The 14,998-nt window shown below is 42.2% G+C and overlaps 1 protein-coding gene across 3 annotated transcripts in view; it reads right to left on the bottom strand.

Annotated features, from left to right (window-relative positions):
• The window catches only part of unc5a (unc-5 netrin receptor A), a 241,772-nt gene that overhangs the window by 82,191 nt on the left and 144,583 nt on the right, over nucleotides 1-14,998 (bottom strand). For all 3 annotated transcript variants that reach the window (XM_020045944.3, XM_010900291.4, XM_020045945.3), the window contains exon 3: nucleotides 1,776-1,919. In XM_020045944.3, the coding sequence (XP_019901503.2) occupies nucleotides 1,776-1,919 (144 nt within the window). The remainder of the gene's footprint in view (nucleotides 1-1,775; nucleotides 1,920-14,998) is intronic.

The following is a 14,998-nucleotide window of genomic DNA, read 5'->3' as shown; positions in this document are numbered from 1 at the left end:
CTGAGCACCCGGGTAGGGAACCCGCATTTAGCGCCATTCCTCTTTAGCAGTCGCCCTGAGCGATAGGTAATACTCCTCACTCCCAAGTATCCGAAGTGACACCCTAATCCTTATATAGGCCCCCTATATACCATAGGGCCTGGTCAAAATATGTGTCCAAAATAAGGAGTAGTGAACCATTTGGGACACATCCACGCTCTGACCGTTTCTCCTCTCTCCGCCAGTCCGGCTCATAATATCCAGCCCCGCTGGTTTAACAGGTCTCTCTTGTAAAATATGTTACGGCTGTATAAAGTTGATTCACTCCTCTGATTTAATGTGATACCCCTCTTCACATAAAAAAATAATCTGAAAAGTAGCAAAAATAATGTCTTCATAGCATCAAAAGAAGAAATACTACACAGCTTCCTTTCAAATGATTGAACTTTGCCTAAGACATCCCCAGAACTAGCAGCCTGCTGTCTTACCTGTGACACCAAAGGGGTCATAACAAGGCTACCAGGTGTTGAACTAAGGATAACTAAACCTGTCCATTATTTATTGTTATTTTATTTCTTTTTTTATTTGCCAACTCGAGTCACAGTAAAAATAAAAAATAAAAATAAAAAAATAGGCTAAAAACATCATCAAAGTGGCCTCTGGGGCTAGAGCTAAACTCATATACCTCATGTTATCTGTAGAGTGGTCTCTTCCCAAAAGCTACATCATAGAAACACTTTACAGCCATAGACAGACTAGACCAAAATCAATTGATCGATCAATAAGCCCTGGAGGGATTTGGGCGGATTAGGGATTGAATTATCAATAACGTCGAGAAGATATGTCCCAAAAAAGTGCACCATCATTCTGGAATGACCATATTTTAGCAGGAGATACCGTGAAAGAGTACAGAGATCGATACAACTATCGCCGTGATGCGGGGGCCTTGCAGGTGGGGGTCTATAACTGGGGCTGATTCTGAGAAATACACTCCTATGAAGAGAGTCCTTGCCTGTGTCCGGAAGATGTGAACAATCTATTCCCAAAAACCGCAATGTCTAAGCTTTAGCTCAACTGGCTAACGCAGTCTTAGGGCAGATGGGAGAACAGGGTTTAAACCATGTGGTTACATACCCAGTAACTTTAACAGTCAAATCAGTGCATAGAAGGAAGATGGGTATCTTACCTACTTAAGCCCTTGTTCTGAATAAGTGTCTGCAGAAACATACAGTATATACACCGATCAGCCATAACATTATGACCACCTGCCTATTAGTACCACTTTTGATAGGTACTGACCACTGCAGACCGGGAACACCCCACAAGGGCTGCAGTTTTGGAGATGCCCTGACCCAGTCGTCTAGCCATCACAAATTGGCCCTTGTCAAAGTCGCTCAGATCTTTACGCTTGCCCATTTATCCGGCTTCTAACACATCAACTTTGAGGACAGAATGTTCACTTGCTGCCTAATATATCCCACCCACTGACAGGTTCCAATGATGACGAGATGATCAGTGTTATTCACTTCACCTGTCAGTGGTCACAATGTTATGGCTGATTGGTGTATATAGCTCCGGAAAAATTAAGAGGCCACTGCACCTTTTTCATTGGGAAGGTTTTGAGTGAGGAACAGAAGTGTTCATTTGGAGTGGCCTCTTAATTTTAACCCTTATGTTCCTCACTCAAAACCTCTCGTTTTCTACTTTCTTTTTAAGGAAAGGAAAAGGAGCAGTGATCTCTTAATTTTTTCCGTAGCTATATATTTATATTATTTGCATTGTATACATGCACTTACATGCGATCCTGACGTATGCCTTTTGGCTCTTCTGTGTTCCAGTAGTGCTCCAGGCTACACAGTGGCACCAATAGTCATCCAGGCCAAAGATCTTTTCAACTTGTTGGCGAGAGATGTCTATCTTCACCTGCATGATGGGCAAAGCTGAAACAGACCACAGAGAACACTATCAAGAATAGGACCAGATGGCTAGATCAGCATGGGGATCCACTTCATCAGTTCACAGCCAGTTAAGACAATCGCTCGTGGGCATTTGCATTAGTCCCAGGTTCTGACTAATTTTGATGAATCAGAATTGTGTGAAGGTGGTGCTCATACTTTTTATACCAGTGTGTGGATGATAAATGGTTCCCACTAAATTACACAGCAAAAGGAATATTAGCAATAATGTATGCAGTCATGAAACAAAGTATGTTGGTCTCTATTTAATGCATAGTTATACAAACATAGTCATACAATTCATAGTTAGAATTTAGGATGAAAAACTAGCAACGCTTCAGTTATGTCAATTACTAGCAGGCTTTTCAACATTACACCTATGATTCAAACTGCCCTCCTAACCAACAAAATCAAACAGCAATATCAGATCCTGAAGTTAGGATTCACAAGTAATTGCAAAGGAAACTGCATCCAGAGCCAAAACTAAGTTTCAGATACAAGCTGGAAATCCTCATTTAAGATGAGAACACTGCAATGGCCACAAGCGAATATAGATTTATTTACAACAAGTGACCAAAACAAACAAACAAACCAAATACAAGCACAACACAAAAGTGTTTGCTAAGTAGGGAGTTGAAGAGGTGTAATTTAGGGGCTGGTTATCTAAGAGACAAATAGTTAGACCATTATACTGTCACAGTTAGGCTCATGAAAGGAAACAATAAAACAAACAGCCACTTTACCGCTAGATGCTTAAAACACTAAATCACTGGGTTATATTCTGTAAGAATCAATGGGTATCATTTTAGAAAATTGCCCTTCTGTTTTTTCGTTCAAGATACAAACTGTGCTTTACAAGCATACAGTGGATATAAAAAGTCTACACACCCCTGTTAAAATGCCAGGTTCTTGTGATGTAAAAGAATTAGACAAAGATAAATCATGTCAGAACTTTTTCCACTTTTAATGTGACCTGTAACGTGAACAATTCAATTGAAAAACAAACTGAAATCTTTGAGAGGGAAAAATAAAAAAACTCACAATAACCTGGTTGCATAAGTGTGCACACCCTCCTATAACTGGGGATATGGCTGTGTTCAGAATTAACTAATCACATTCAAACTCATGTTAGTTGCATTTCAGAGCAAAAGCCATGGTCCGCAGAGAGCTTCCAAAGCATCAGCGGGATCTCATTGTTGAAAGATATCAGTCAGGAGAAGGGTACAACATTTCCAAAGCATTAGATATATCATGGAACATAGTGAAGACAGTCATCATCAAGTGGAGAAAATACGGCACAACAGAGACATTACCAAGAACTGGACGTCCCTCCAAAATTGATGAATAGACGAGAAGAACAGACAGGTCAGGGAGGCTTCCAAGAGGCCCACAGCAACATTAAAGGAACTGCAGGAATTTCTGGCAATTACTGGCTGTGTGCTACATGTGACAAGAATCTCCTGTATTCTTCATATGAATGGTCTATGGGGTAGGGTGGCAAGACGGAAACCTTTTCTTACCAAGAAAAACATCCAAGGCCGGCTTAAGTTTGCAAAAACAAACATCAAGTCCCCCCAAAGCATGTGGTAAAATGTGGTAAAGGTTCAACTTTTTGGCCATACTTCCAAAAGTTCTGTTTGGCGCAAAAACAACACTGCACATCACCCACAGTGAAGCATGGTGGTGGCATAATCATGCTTTGGGGCTGTTTTTCTTCAGCTGGAACCGGGGCCTTAGTCAGGGTGGAGGGAATTATGAACAGTTCCAAACACCAGGCATTTTTGGCACAAAACCTTCAGGCTTTAGAAAGCTGAAGATAAAGAGGAGGTTCACCTTTCAGCACGACAACGACCCAAAGCACACATCCAAATCCACAAAATCATGGCTTCTCCAGAAGATGAAAGTTTTGGAATGGCCCAGCCAGAGCCCAGACCAGAATCCAATTGAACATCTGTGGGGTGATCTGGAGAGGGCTGTGCACAGATGTCCTCGCAATCTGACAGATTTGGAGCACTTTTGCAAACAAGAGTGGGCAAATATTGCCAAGTCGAGATGTGCCATGCTATTTGGCTCCTACCCAAAAAGACTGAGTGCTGTAATAAAATCAAAAGGTGCTTCAACAAAGTATTCTTGTAAGGGTGTGCACACTTATGCAACCAGGTTATTGTGAGTTTTTTATTTTTTATTCTTCCCCCTCAAAGATTTCAGTTTGTTTTTTAATTGAATTGCTCACGTTATAGGTCACATTAAAGGTGGAAAAAGTTCTGACATGATTTATCTTTGTCTCATTCTTTTACATCACAAGAACCTGGCATTTTAACAGGGGTGTGTAGACTTTTTATATCCACTGTACATGGGCTGGCCACCAAATTGTGAATTACCCTAGAAATCAATCAATCACCAACAGCAGGACAAAACCCAGACTGTGTCTTTAATCTTAATTAGAAACGACTTCACTGTCTGCATTCTAAATGACATCCTATTCTAGCGCACTACAGTCATGTGAAAGTGAGCAACCCCAGGAAAGTTGCCTTTTTCACATCTGGATATGTGAGCTGAATTCCAACCACATTTATTGAACAAGCTTACCCCATTTAACAAATTACACAACAATGTTTCAACTTTGAAATTATTCCTGCAATTATAATAAAAACAGAAAAATATATCTTATTCCGCATTTGCAGTACAGCACCATTTCCTTTACCGTAACATGCAATGACTGGAATCAAAATCAGGGGCAGCAAAACAAGGTGTAAATGATTAGAGGTTCATTAGAGACTAACTGGGAAGTGTCCAGCCTTCCAGAAGATTAGAAACTTGGTCTTCTGAATATGGATTTGTAGGCACATCATGCCAAGATCAAAAGATCTATCTTAAGCCCTCGGAAGAAAGGTAATTGATACCCAAGTGTAAAAAAGCCATGTCCAAGCCATTAAATGGTCAAAGATCCAAAACATACAAACAAAGGTACATAATGTCTCCAAAAGTAAAAATGGAGTGTTATGGAATGTCTAAGGAGTGAACTTCTGTTAACATTATCTCAACTGACAGTAAGTAATTCTGTTAACATTATCTCTACTGACAGTATGTAATTCTGTTAACATTATTTCTACTGACAGTATGAATTATTGTTATATCGTTGATAGCAGTGAGTGGTAGAGGGAGATGTCAGATACTGCATATTTGCTGAATTAGTTTTGTTTGTGTTTTTTTTCTTCTCCACATTCCTTGACAATGTAAACACATGCTTCCCAAGCCAATGAGGAGCCTTTGAATATTTGTTTGTTGAGATTACCATGGAAGATGTAATGGTGATGACAGATAGTCAAATAACCTTAAAATGAACAGAGAGAAGCTGTTGAAAGGTGTAAAAGGGCAACACGACTAAACACTACACCCATACTGTGATTTTATAGTAAGGCCTTGTGTTTTTAGGAGTCCCAATTGAAACTCTATTCCCTATATAGTGCACTTTTTTGAACAGGGTTTGCATGGCTCAGGTGAAAACATATTTAGCGGACATGGTGTCATTTAGGAAGCAGACTTGTTTTATCCTTGAAAGCCAATTTTTCATTATATTTTCTCTTGACCTTTAGTTGACCCCACATGCCTCTGGTATGTTCTGTATATTGAGGTATTATCGTGACTGAACTACACATCTCTTCCCCATCTCTCCCTCACGCTCTTTGCCCCTCATCTCTCTCTTTGCCCTAATCTCCCTCTCCCCCCACGTTCTCTCTCTCACCCATCTCTCACTCCCATTTCTCTCTCTCTCACGAAAACCGTGTCATGTTCTCTCTCTGTCATCCTCTCTCTCCCCAACTCTCCCTCTCTCTGCCATCTCTCTCTCCCTCTCATGAAGACCTTGTCATGTTCTCGCTCTCTTTTTGTGTGATATCTGCTCTCCGGGGGCCAACAAAGTAATGGAATGTGGTGTCATTAGGATGGACGTGTTAAGTCCAGAACCCACAAGGGAACATACTGAAAAGAATTGCAGTCTTCTTTCACTTTCTGCACCACTACACTACATACTGACACCCTAATTCCTATGTGGAGCACTACTTTGGGCCAGGATCAATGGAGAAGTAGGGCACTTGGTATGGAGAGAAGCACCACACACTCTGCTTCCCTACATGCAGGCTGGGAGTGAGGGTCTCAACTAACATCCTACTGACAACACACCCTGACTGAGAGTCACAAAAAACCAGACAGACAAGCAGACAGACGGGCAGAAAGACAGACAGGAAAGACAGGCAGGCGGTCAAACGAGAAAACAGTCAGAAAGACAGGGTAGCAGGCCGACGTGCAGACAGACACGCATACAGACAGGTCGACAGACAGACAGGCAGAAAGACAGATGAGCAGGCGGGCAAATAGCAACACAGGCAGACATCAATGCAGTATCCACCACCTAACACACACTCACACACAAACACTTGACACACACACATACACACTTGACCTGTTTGATGGTCATGTTCTCAGCTCTCCTCTGAAGCAGCTTGGGGCCTGTCTCATAAGTGGCACCCATCAAACCACCAACCTATTCAGCAATTACCGGTTTCCATTCTCTGTTCGTTGATACTGGCTATTCATTGGTCCAAAATGGGAAAGGTTTCAGCTGAAATTTGCAAAAAATAATGTTTGGATCAGGGAGAAGCTCTATCAGACATGTTGTAATCAGTGGCATTTTGGGCTCTTTATTTCGGTCTCTCGCAATCATCCTGTCTTTTTCTCGCTTGCTGTTTCCTTGCCACTCTTTCAAGACTTTTCTCTCTATTTCATTTCCCTCCTATAACTCTTTATAATTATGCGTACTCTATTCTTAGTACCGTCCTGCAATGTACAGAGCATGTTGTCGTCCCTCCATCCTAAACATACACAGAAACCTAAACTTCTCCCTCATCTTAACCTTTAACCTTAAACTTAACCCAGTAAGGAAGTATTTCTTGTTTGGTGTTTCAAAATGTTCTGTTCTTGTTCTTTTGGTTCTATCTGTTCAGCATGTTTTGGCCTATTGGACATGCTCTCATCTTTTACTGGACAGATTCCCAACATAGAGTTTCTGTTCGACAGATGGAATTTTTTCAAGTGTTATGAGAGTTCCAAGGTTACCTTGACTGCCTCTACTCCTGAGAGTTCCGCTCAGCTGCACACAGAGAAATAGATGAGTATATGTATGGATTTATAGGGACTAATCTGTAATTGGAAAATAGCGATGTTCTGCTGTGCAAGTGAGAGAGACAGAGAGGAGAGAGTCAGAGGGGCAGACACTGAGAGAGAGAACAAATCTTTCTGATGGTTACTGGCAAAGCCGTCAATATTGATTTAAAATGGCACTACATTGAGCTTTTCGACTGCCTTAAAATCTAGCAAACAGCACCTAAATCCACACTGTGTTCTATGGGGCCAGGTCAGAAGAAGTGCACTTCAGAGGGAATAGGGTGCTTTTCAAGACACCACTGGATTGGAACAAATCACATAAAACGTCAGCATCGTCAGGGCTCTGACAGGGAGCCTAAAAGCAACCGCGGTGATCTCATCTCTGTTGAGACATTGCGATCTCTGCTGCTAATGAAGTCTTTGTGTGTGTACCGAAATGACCCCTGGATCCTTAGTGCTCTAAGGAAGTGTTGAACAGAAGAAAAAAGACCCTGCTTTGAAGTCTGGAGCCTGAACCTCTGAACCCTCTTCATCCAGGTTCATACAGGTCAGTATACTGAAGCCTCTGAACAATTTGACCGGAAATTCAATGCATCGCACGTAAACAGAAATCACCTACTGAGTGTTTACGCTTGAAAAAGACAGAGGCTTACCCTATGATGGAAACAACACGTTTACACACACAAACACACAAACACAAACACACAAATAAAAAGACAGACACAAGCGCACACACCCACTGTGTAGATTAAATACCTATTGGCCTTTTTTGTTATGGTCTCTCATCCATATTATAGCTCTAGTTCTCTAACGGACCAGTACCAGACAATCATATTATAGCTCTAGTTCTCTAACGGACCAGTACCAGACAATCATATTATAGCTCTAGTTCTCTAACGGACCAGTACCAGACAATCATATTATAGCTTTAGTTCTCTAACAGACCAGTACCAGAAATCATATTATAACTCTAGTTCTCCAAAGGACCAGTACCAGAAATCATATTATAACTCTAGTTCTCTAACGAATCAGTACCAGACAATCATATTATAGCTTTAGTTCTCTAACGGACCAGTACCAGAAATCATATTATAACTCTAGTTCTCTAAAGGACCAGTACCAGACAATCATATTATAGCTCTAGTTACAGTGGATATGAAAAGTCTACACACCCCAGTTAAAATGCTAGGTTCTTGTGATGTAAGAAAAGGCTTCCATCTTGCCACCCTACCCAATAGCCCATTCATATGAAGAATACGGAAGACTGTTGTCCCATGTAACACACAGCCAGTACCAGCCAGAAATTCCTGCAGTTCCTTAAATGTTGCTGTAGGCCTCTTGGAAGCCTCCCTAACCAGTTTTCTTCTTGTCTTTTCATAAATTTTGGAGGGACAGTTCTTGGTAATGTCTCTGTTGTGCCATATTTTCTCCACTTGATGATGACTGTCTTCACTGTGTTCCACTGTATATATAATGCATTGAAAATTCTTTTGTACCCTTCTCCTGACTGCTATCTTTAAAAAATGAGATCTCTCTGATGCTTTGGAAGCTCGCTGCGGACCATGGCTTTTGCTCTGAGATGCAACTTAGAAAATCTCAGGAAAATCCTACTAGAACAGCTGAACTTTATTTGTGATTATTCAGAGTCACTTTAAATGATGGCAGGCGTGTTTGAATGTGATTAGTTAATTCTGAACACAGCCACATCCCTAGTTATAAGAGGGTGTGTACACTTATGCAACCAGGTTATTGTGAGTTTTTTATTTTTCCCTCTCAAAGATTTCAGTTTGTTTTTCAATTGAATTGTTCACGTTATAGGTCACATTAAAAGTGGAAAAAGTTCTGACATGATTATCTTTGTCTAATTCTTTTACATCACAAGAACCTGCCGTTTTAACAGGGGCGTGTAGATTTTTTATATCCACTGTAAGTATATCATCCTTATTAACTCTTCAACTGAGCAGCCAACCATCCATCTCAAGCAATACCATGAGTAAGGATGCTGTTTTCAGATTGAAGATGACTTTCTCACCTCTCTCTATATGAAATAAATAAAGAGATAAAAACCAATCTCTTTATGAAGTTGTTCATGCCTCACTTGTTTTTTCTCATGGCAATTGGCCACTAATCTTGCTGCTTTGAAAACACATTGTCGCATTGTCAACGTTTGATTTAACTTAAAATTATTTGTGGGTCGGCATAATTGGAGGGAAACAAGTGTCTCTAATGGGGTCATACATTCGGCACGACTGATTAGGAAGTGCAGCCCTGTTTCCACCTAATTTTGTCATCTCCCGTTAGCACGACTGTGCTAACATGCTCTCACTCACTCGTTCTCTCATTGTCTCTCACTCTCTCCCTCTAGCCATTTCCAGAGATGTGTGTGTGTTTCTTAGTGTGTGTGTGTGTGTGTATGATGGCAGCATGTGTGATTGCTGGCCTACAGGTTCTTCGCACAAAGGTAAACATCATTGTGGTAGTGGGTTGGGGTCTTGTTGTCTGAGCAGAGCAAAAAGGCGAAGCGGGGGACTTTATTTTACTTTCCTTCACTCTTGTTTTTGCAGGCTGTGACCTCAATTCCGCAGAGGTCATTTGGTTATCCAAGGCAGAGAGTGAAACTGACAGTTTGGAGTGTGTGTTCATTGTGACCAATGAAATTCAATTACTGTGTGTCCCTTTGTGGGCAAGACAGGCTTGGGTTGTGTGTGTTTATAAGGGTGTGTGTAGGGGATTAGGGGTGTTGACTCCACACTTGGGGAACATGGTGTGAGGGGTGGGGTGCTGTTCAGTGGGGTAGCAATCTGTGTGTGTGTGTGTGTGTGTGTGTATGAAGAGATTATTATTTTACACACATCTAAGTATCCATTCAGCATTCAAAACACAACATTCCTGCAGATTCTCACTTGTTCAGATCAGAAACACTTCATCACCAGGATAATCCTAACATTTCTGTTAATAAAAAGGAACAATTGAATTTAACACACAGTACAATTACTTAACTTTGCCCCCTCTCCAAAAGACCTCTGAGCCAGGTCGTCTCACAATAATTGTCAGAATGACAGAGAAATAGAGTGAAAGACAGAGGTAGCAGATCAATAGAGTGATGGTAGACAACAGCCAGGATCCTGCGAAAACGAGCTCCAACCCAGATCTTAACATCGTACTAAGTCAGGTTCCAGCTTCAGTCCAAGGACAGGTTTATCATTAGAACTGTTTAATGCCACATCATTTTCCTCCAAGGGCATCACCAATCCAGAACATTCCCTGAGGCCAGATGTATTACCAGTTTAAACGGATCCATTACAATACTAAGTAGCTGGGTGATGACTGGCTCCTGTTAGTTGACATGATCTGGGTCCCAAACGGCAAACTAACCCTCACATAGAGCCCTATGGGCCCAGGCAGATGTAGGGCGCCACTAAGGGAATACGGTGGTGTTCTGGACGCACCCACGGAGATGGAGAGTGGTCATCTCCTCAGGTGTCATCATCCCTACTAACCCACAGAGAGCCTGGCCTTCTGATGACACATGGCTCTATTAGCGCTGGGGGAGGAAGAGAGAGAGGTGGAGGGGAAGGATTTGTGGGGGGTGGAGGGTGAGAAGAAGACATGGATCAAACTCTACTGGATCAGAAGCACCGGTCTGCCAACACAGGTCTGGTCCATTAAGAGTCACCCCCCCCCCCCCGCCTCCTTGTGATTGAGCTGTCCCATCTCTACTTTAGATGCCCCACTACAAGGTCCCATGATGCTCCGGTACAAGGTCCCATGATGCTCCGCTACACAGCCCCCTCGGTGTAAGTGAGGGATGTTGTTAGTTATTTTCATGGCTGTCCAACACACAGACAGGTTTGAGACCGTTATCTATCTACCTATCTGGGTTTAATCAAACCAGTCAGGTGCAGGGCAATGCCACTCCAAAGAAACATAGGGAATTTCTCGGTGTGTGTGTGTGTGGGCACGAAGCTCCCGTTCCACCACATCCCAAAGATGCTCTATTGGTTTGAGATCTGGTGACTGTGGGGGCCATTTCAGTACAGTGAACTCATTGTCATGTTCAAGAAACCAATTTGAAATTATTCGAGCTTTGTGACATGGTGCATTATCCTGCTGGAAGTAGCCATCAGAGGATGGGTACATGGTGGTCATAAAGGGATGGACATGGTCAGAAACAATGCTCAGGTAGGCCGTGGCATTTAAACAATGCCCAATTGGCACTAAGGGGCCTAAAGTGTGCCAAGAAAACATCTCCTACACCATTACACCACCACCACCACCAGCTTGCACAGTGGTAACAAGGCATGATGGATCCATGTTCTCATTCTGCTTACGCCAAATTCTGACTCTATCATCTGAATGTCTCAACAGAAATTGAGACTCATCAGACCAGGCAACATTCTTCCAGTCTTTAACTGTCCAATTTTGGTGAGCTCGTGCAAATTGTAGCCTCTTTTTTCTATTTGTAATGGAGATGAGTGGTACCCGGTGGGGTCTTCTGCTGTTGTAGCCCATCCGCCTCAAGGTTGTGCGTGATGTGGCTTCACAAATGCTTTGCTGCATACCTCGGTTGTAACGAGTGGTTATTTCAGTCAAAGTTGCTCTTCTATCAGCTTGAATCAGTCGGCCTATTCTCCTCTGACCTCTAGCATCAACAAGGCATTTTCGCCCACAGGACTGCCGCATATTGGATGTTTTTCCCTTTTCACACCATTCTTTGTAAACCCTAGAAATGGTTGTGCGTGAAAATCCCAGTAACTCAGCAGATTGTGAAATACTCAGACCAGCCAGTCAAAATTGATTAAATCACCTTTCTTTCCCATTCTGACATTCAGTTTGGAGTTCAGGAGATTGTCTTGACCAGGACCACACCCCTAAATGCATTGAAGCAACTGCCATGTGACTGGTTGATTACATTATGGCATTAATGAGAAATTGAACAGGTGTTCCTAATAATCCTTTAAGTGAATGTATATATCCTGTCATATATATACTGTATATATAGGATAGGGGCATGGGGTGAGGTGCTGGATGGCCTGTTAATCTCCGCAAGTGGAAAAATTCTTAAAATAAATGTACAATCATCTAAATTGGAACAGTGTGAAACACATTTTACGTCCGTAAAGTCTATGAATGTATTTTTTTTCATGAAATGTATAAAGTTGACTTCATGCCTCCTCTCTCTCTTTATGTAGGCCTCATTCCCTCCCTTCCTTCTTTCTCCATGGCCCCTTCTCACAATCCCCACTCCCTCCCTACTCCTCTTCGCCCTTCCTCCTTAAGTAGGCCTGTGTTAGTTCCCACTGGCCCTATGGCTGACGGCCGTTTAGTTGGAAAGCAGGGGGAGTTTAAGGTAATCTCACTGAGGTGTGTGGGCGAATGTAAATGTAAACTATTTTGATACAGACACACACACACACACACACACACACACACACACCAACATGATTCTAGGTAACAGCCTGTAGCATAGCTGAGGTGCCACGAAAGGGAAAATCACTATGTGAAAACTTTCCCCAGCTTTCTGAAGCATTTAGGCATTTTTCAGACATTTCAGCAGATTTCTTGAGGCATTTAGATACATTTTAAGCTTCACATTTACATTTATATGAGTTTATATTTATAGGTTGGCTTGGCAGTGGAGTTTAATGATGGAGCTAAATGTTTATTGCAAGTCCATTGCTCATTTAAGAGCAGCCAGATCTTTAACTCTGAATATCTTCATTCTGTATCATGGTGGGTATCTTGATCCACATCTGTTTGTTCCAATTAAATTCTGAAACCACACAAAGAAGGCAGCAGGACTTAATGGTTTTTTAGCTACTGTTCCACTTTCTGTGTAAATGGCATAGTAACACTGTATCCCTGGGGATAATAACATCTGCTAAGTGACTAATAACAGGAAAAACTGCTTGAAAATGTGAATCTTATCTGGTCTGTTATATTCAGACGAATGAATGAATAAAATCAGTCCATTCAGGCACCTGCTTATTCAGCTTCTTACCTGGTTTCCAACTACTGGTATTTCACCTGGTGTCACTAATCATCCGTCCTTCTCTCTCTCTTCCTACTCACTCTCTGCATCTCAGTTCTATCCATCTCCATTCGTTCCACCTCGATTCTCTTGCTATGTTCTCCATTCTCTCCCTCTCGGTGGTCTCTTGCCTTCCCAAACACACCCTCACACCTCTGTCGTATCCTCCTGGCTCACACTGCTGTGATGAGGGCTGTGACTTTATATTTATTTCAGCACACCCACTGTGAGATGTTCCTCAGGGCCAAACACAAAGCAGGACCTGTCAAATCACGCGGCCCTTCTGAGCTGATCGGCCAATCAAAAACCTCCACCGACTATTAAACTCTCACGCCCCTCTGCCTTTTTTGACTGCCCCTTAAGGTCCACTAAAGTGTGCGTGTGTATTTATGTTTGTGTGTGTATTTGTGGGCATGTGTGTGGGTGTGTGTCGCTGCACAATTTTTATCTCCGTCAGTGGAGAAGAGCAGGTGTTGAGAAGTAACAGCAACCGTCTGTCAGAGAAGACTGCATTTTGACAAGGAGGTATGGATTGAAAATAGCACAAAAAAAAAACAGATGGTGCAAAGAACGTCGGCATAACCTGGACAACACCCTGTCGCCCAGGAAACATCAAGGCAGTGATGTTTCACTCCTATAGGTTCATGCTCTGCAACGTTTGAGGAGTACCACTGTTCCTCCCACAGGAAATGGCACAGGTCCTAATCCAGGTACTTCTCATGTCTTGTGTATGGCAACACTGTTGATAGGGCTCCCTGATTGTGTCATCAAACCCCTGCTACTTATTCAGAACGCCACAGTCCGCCTGGTCTTCCACCTTTCCGCAGGTTATCAAGCTGAAACGTTTGGTTTAAAAAGCAAAAAAAGAAAAGAGTGACTGCTAAAACCAGCCAATTACAACAGACACATGTGTATCTCCCGCCCCAAATGACCGGTTGCACACCTGAAACTTCTTTTCATTGGGATTGTAAAAGCAATTTGGGACAACTGCTGATGTCAAAAGGGCTTCATGAATACATTTGATTGATTGATTGTGATTGGTGGTGATCTGTCTTAGACAGGGGGAAGTCACTTTTGGAAAAGGACTTCCCAACTTTTTTTTCTCAACTTTTCTAATAGCAAATGTAATGGTTTGACAATGTGACTGGAGTACACTTCTAAAACGTGTATCCACTACAAGGCCGTGGTGCTTGCACGCCTCCCGACCTCCACTGCTACACAATATTCTGGGGGTGTTATTTCCGTCTCCCTACATAAGTATGAGTGATTGCAAGTGTGCCAGACATATTTATGGACCATAGAACGCCATTGGTCAGTTGAGCCTGCTATCTGGTCTACAAATTAAATGAATCATGGTTTGTAGCAATTATTATGGCCTTTGTGTTTAGCCGATTACTCAATCACACACGCGGTGCGTAGATATGTTTGCTCTTGTTCAATAGAGCCATTTCACGTGTCTCAACAATGTTTCTATCGACCATAACATTGCAGGATGGTCAGGATGACAAATTTTCTCTGGCTTTGTAAGGACTACAGCCTGACATGGGCCCTACTGGCTTGTGAAATTGTGTACCCACTCTCGAAGGTGGGCTTTTCTAAACAAGCTGGAAATAGTTTTGGCAGATTCTACGGAGCTCGCTAGCTAACTAATCTTTTGGAGATTGCGAAACAAGGACAGCTTCTGAAGAATGATTAATTGCTATGTACTCTAGATATTAGAAAATTGCAGTGGCCTTCTCTCCAGGCACCACGATATGAAAAGCAATGCTAAATTAAGCTAGTACAATCTTACCAACAATGTAAAAATGACATTGGTCCAGTACTAGCAGCTCTACACTGGTTGCCTATTAAGGCTGGGGCTGATATTAAG

Source organism: Esox lucius, chromosome 4 (genome assembly GCF_011004845.1).
Source record: "Esox lucius isolate fEsoLuc1 chromosome 4, fEsoLuc1.pri, whole genome shotgun sequence".
Lineage (NCBI taxonomy): Eukaryota > Metazoa > Chordata > Actinopteri > Esociformes > Esocidae > Esox > Esox lucius.
This window is presented reverse-complemented; position numbering and strand designations above follow the sequence as displayed.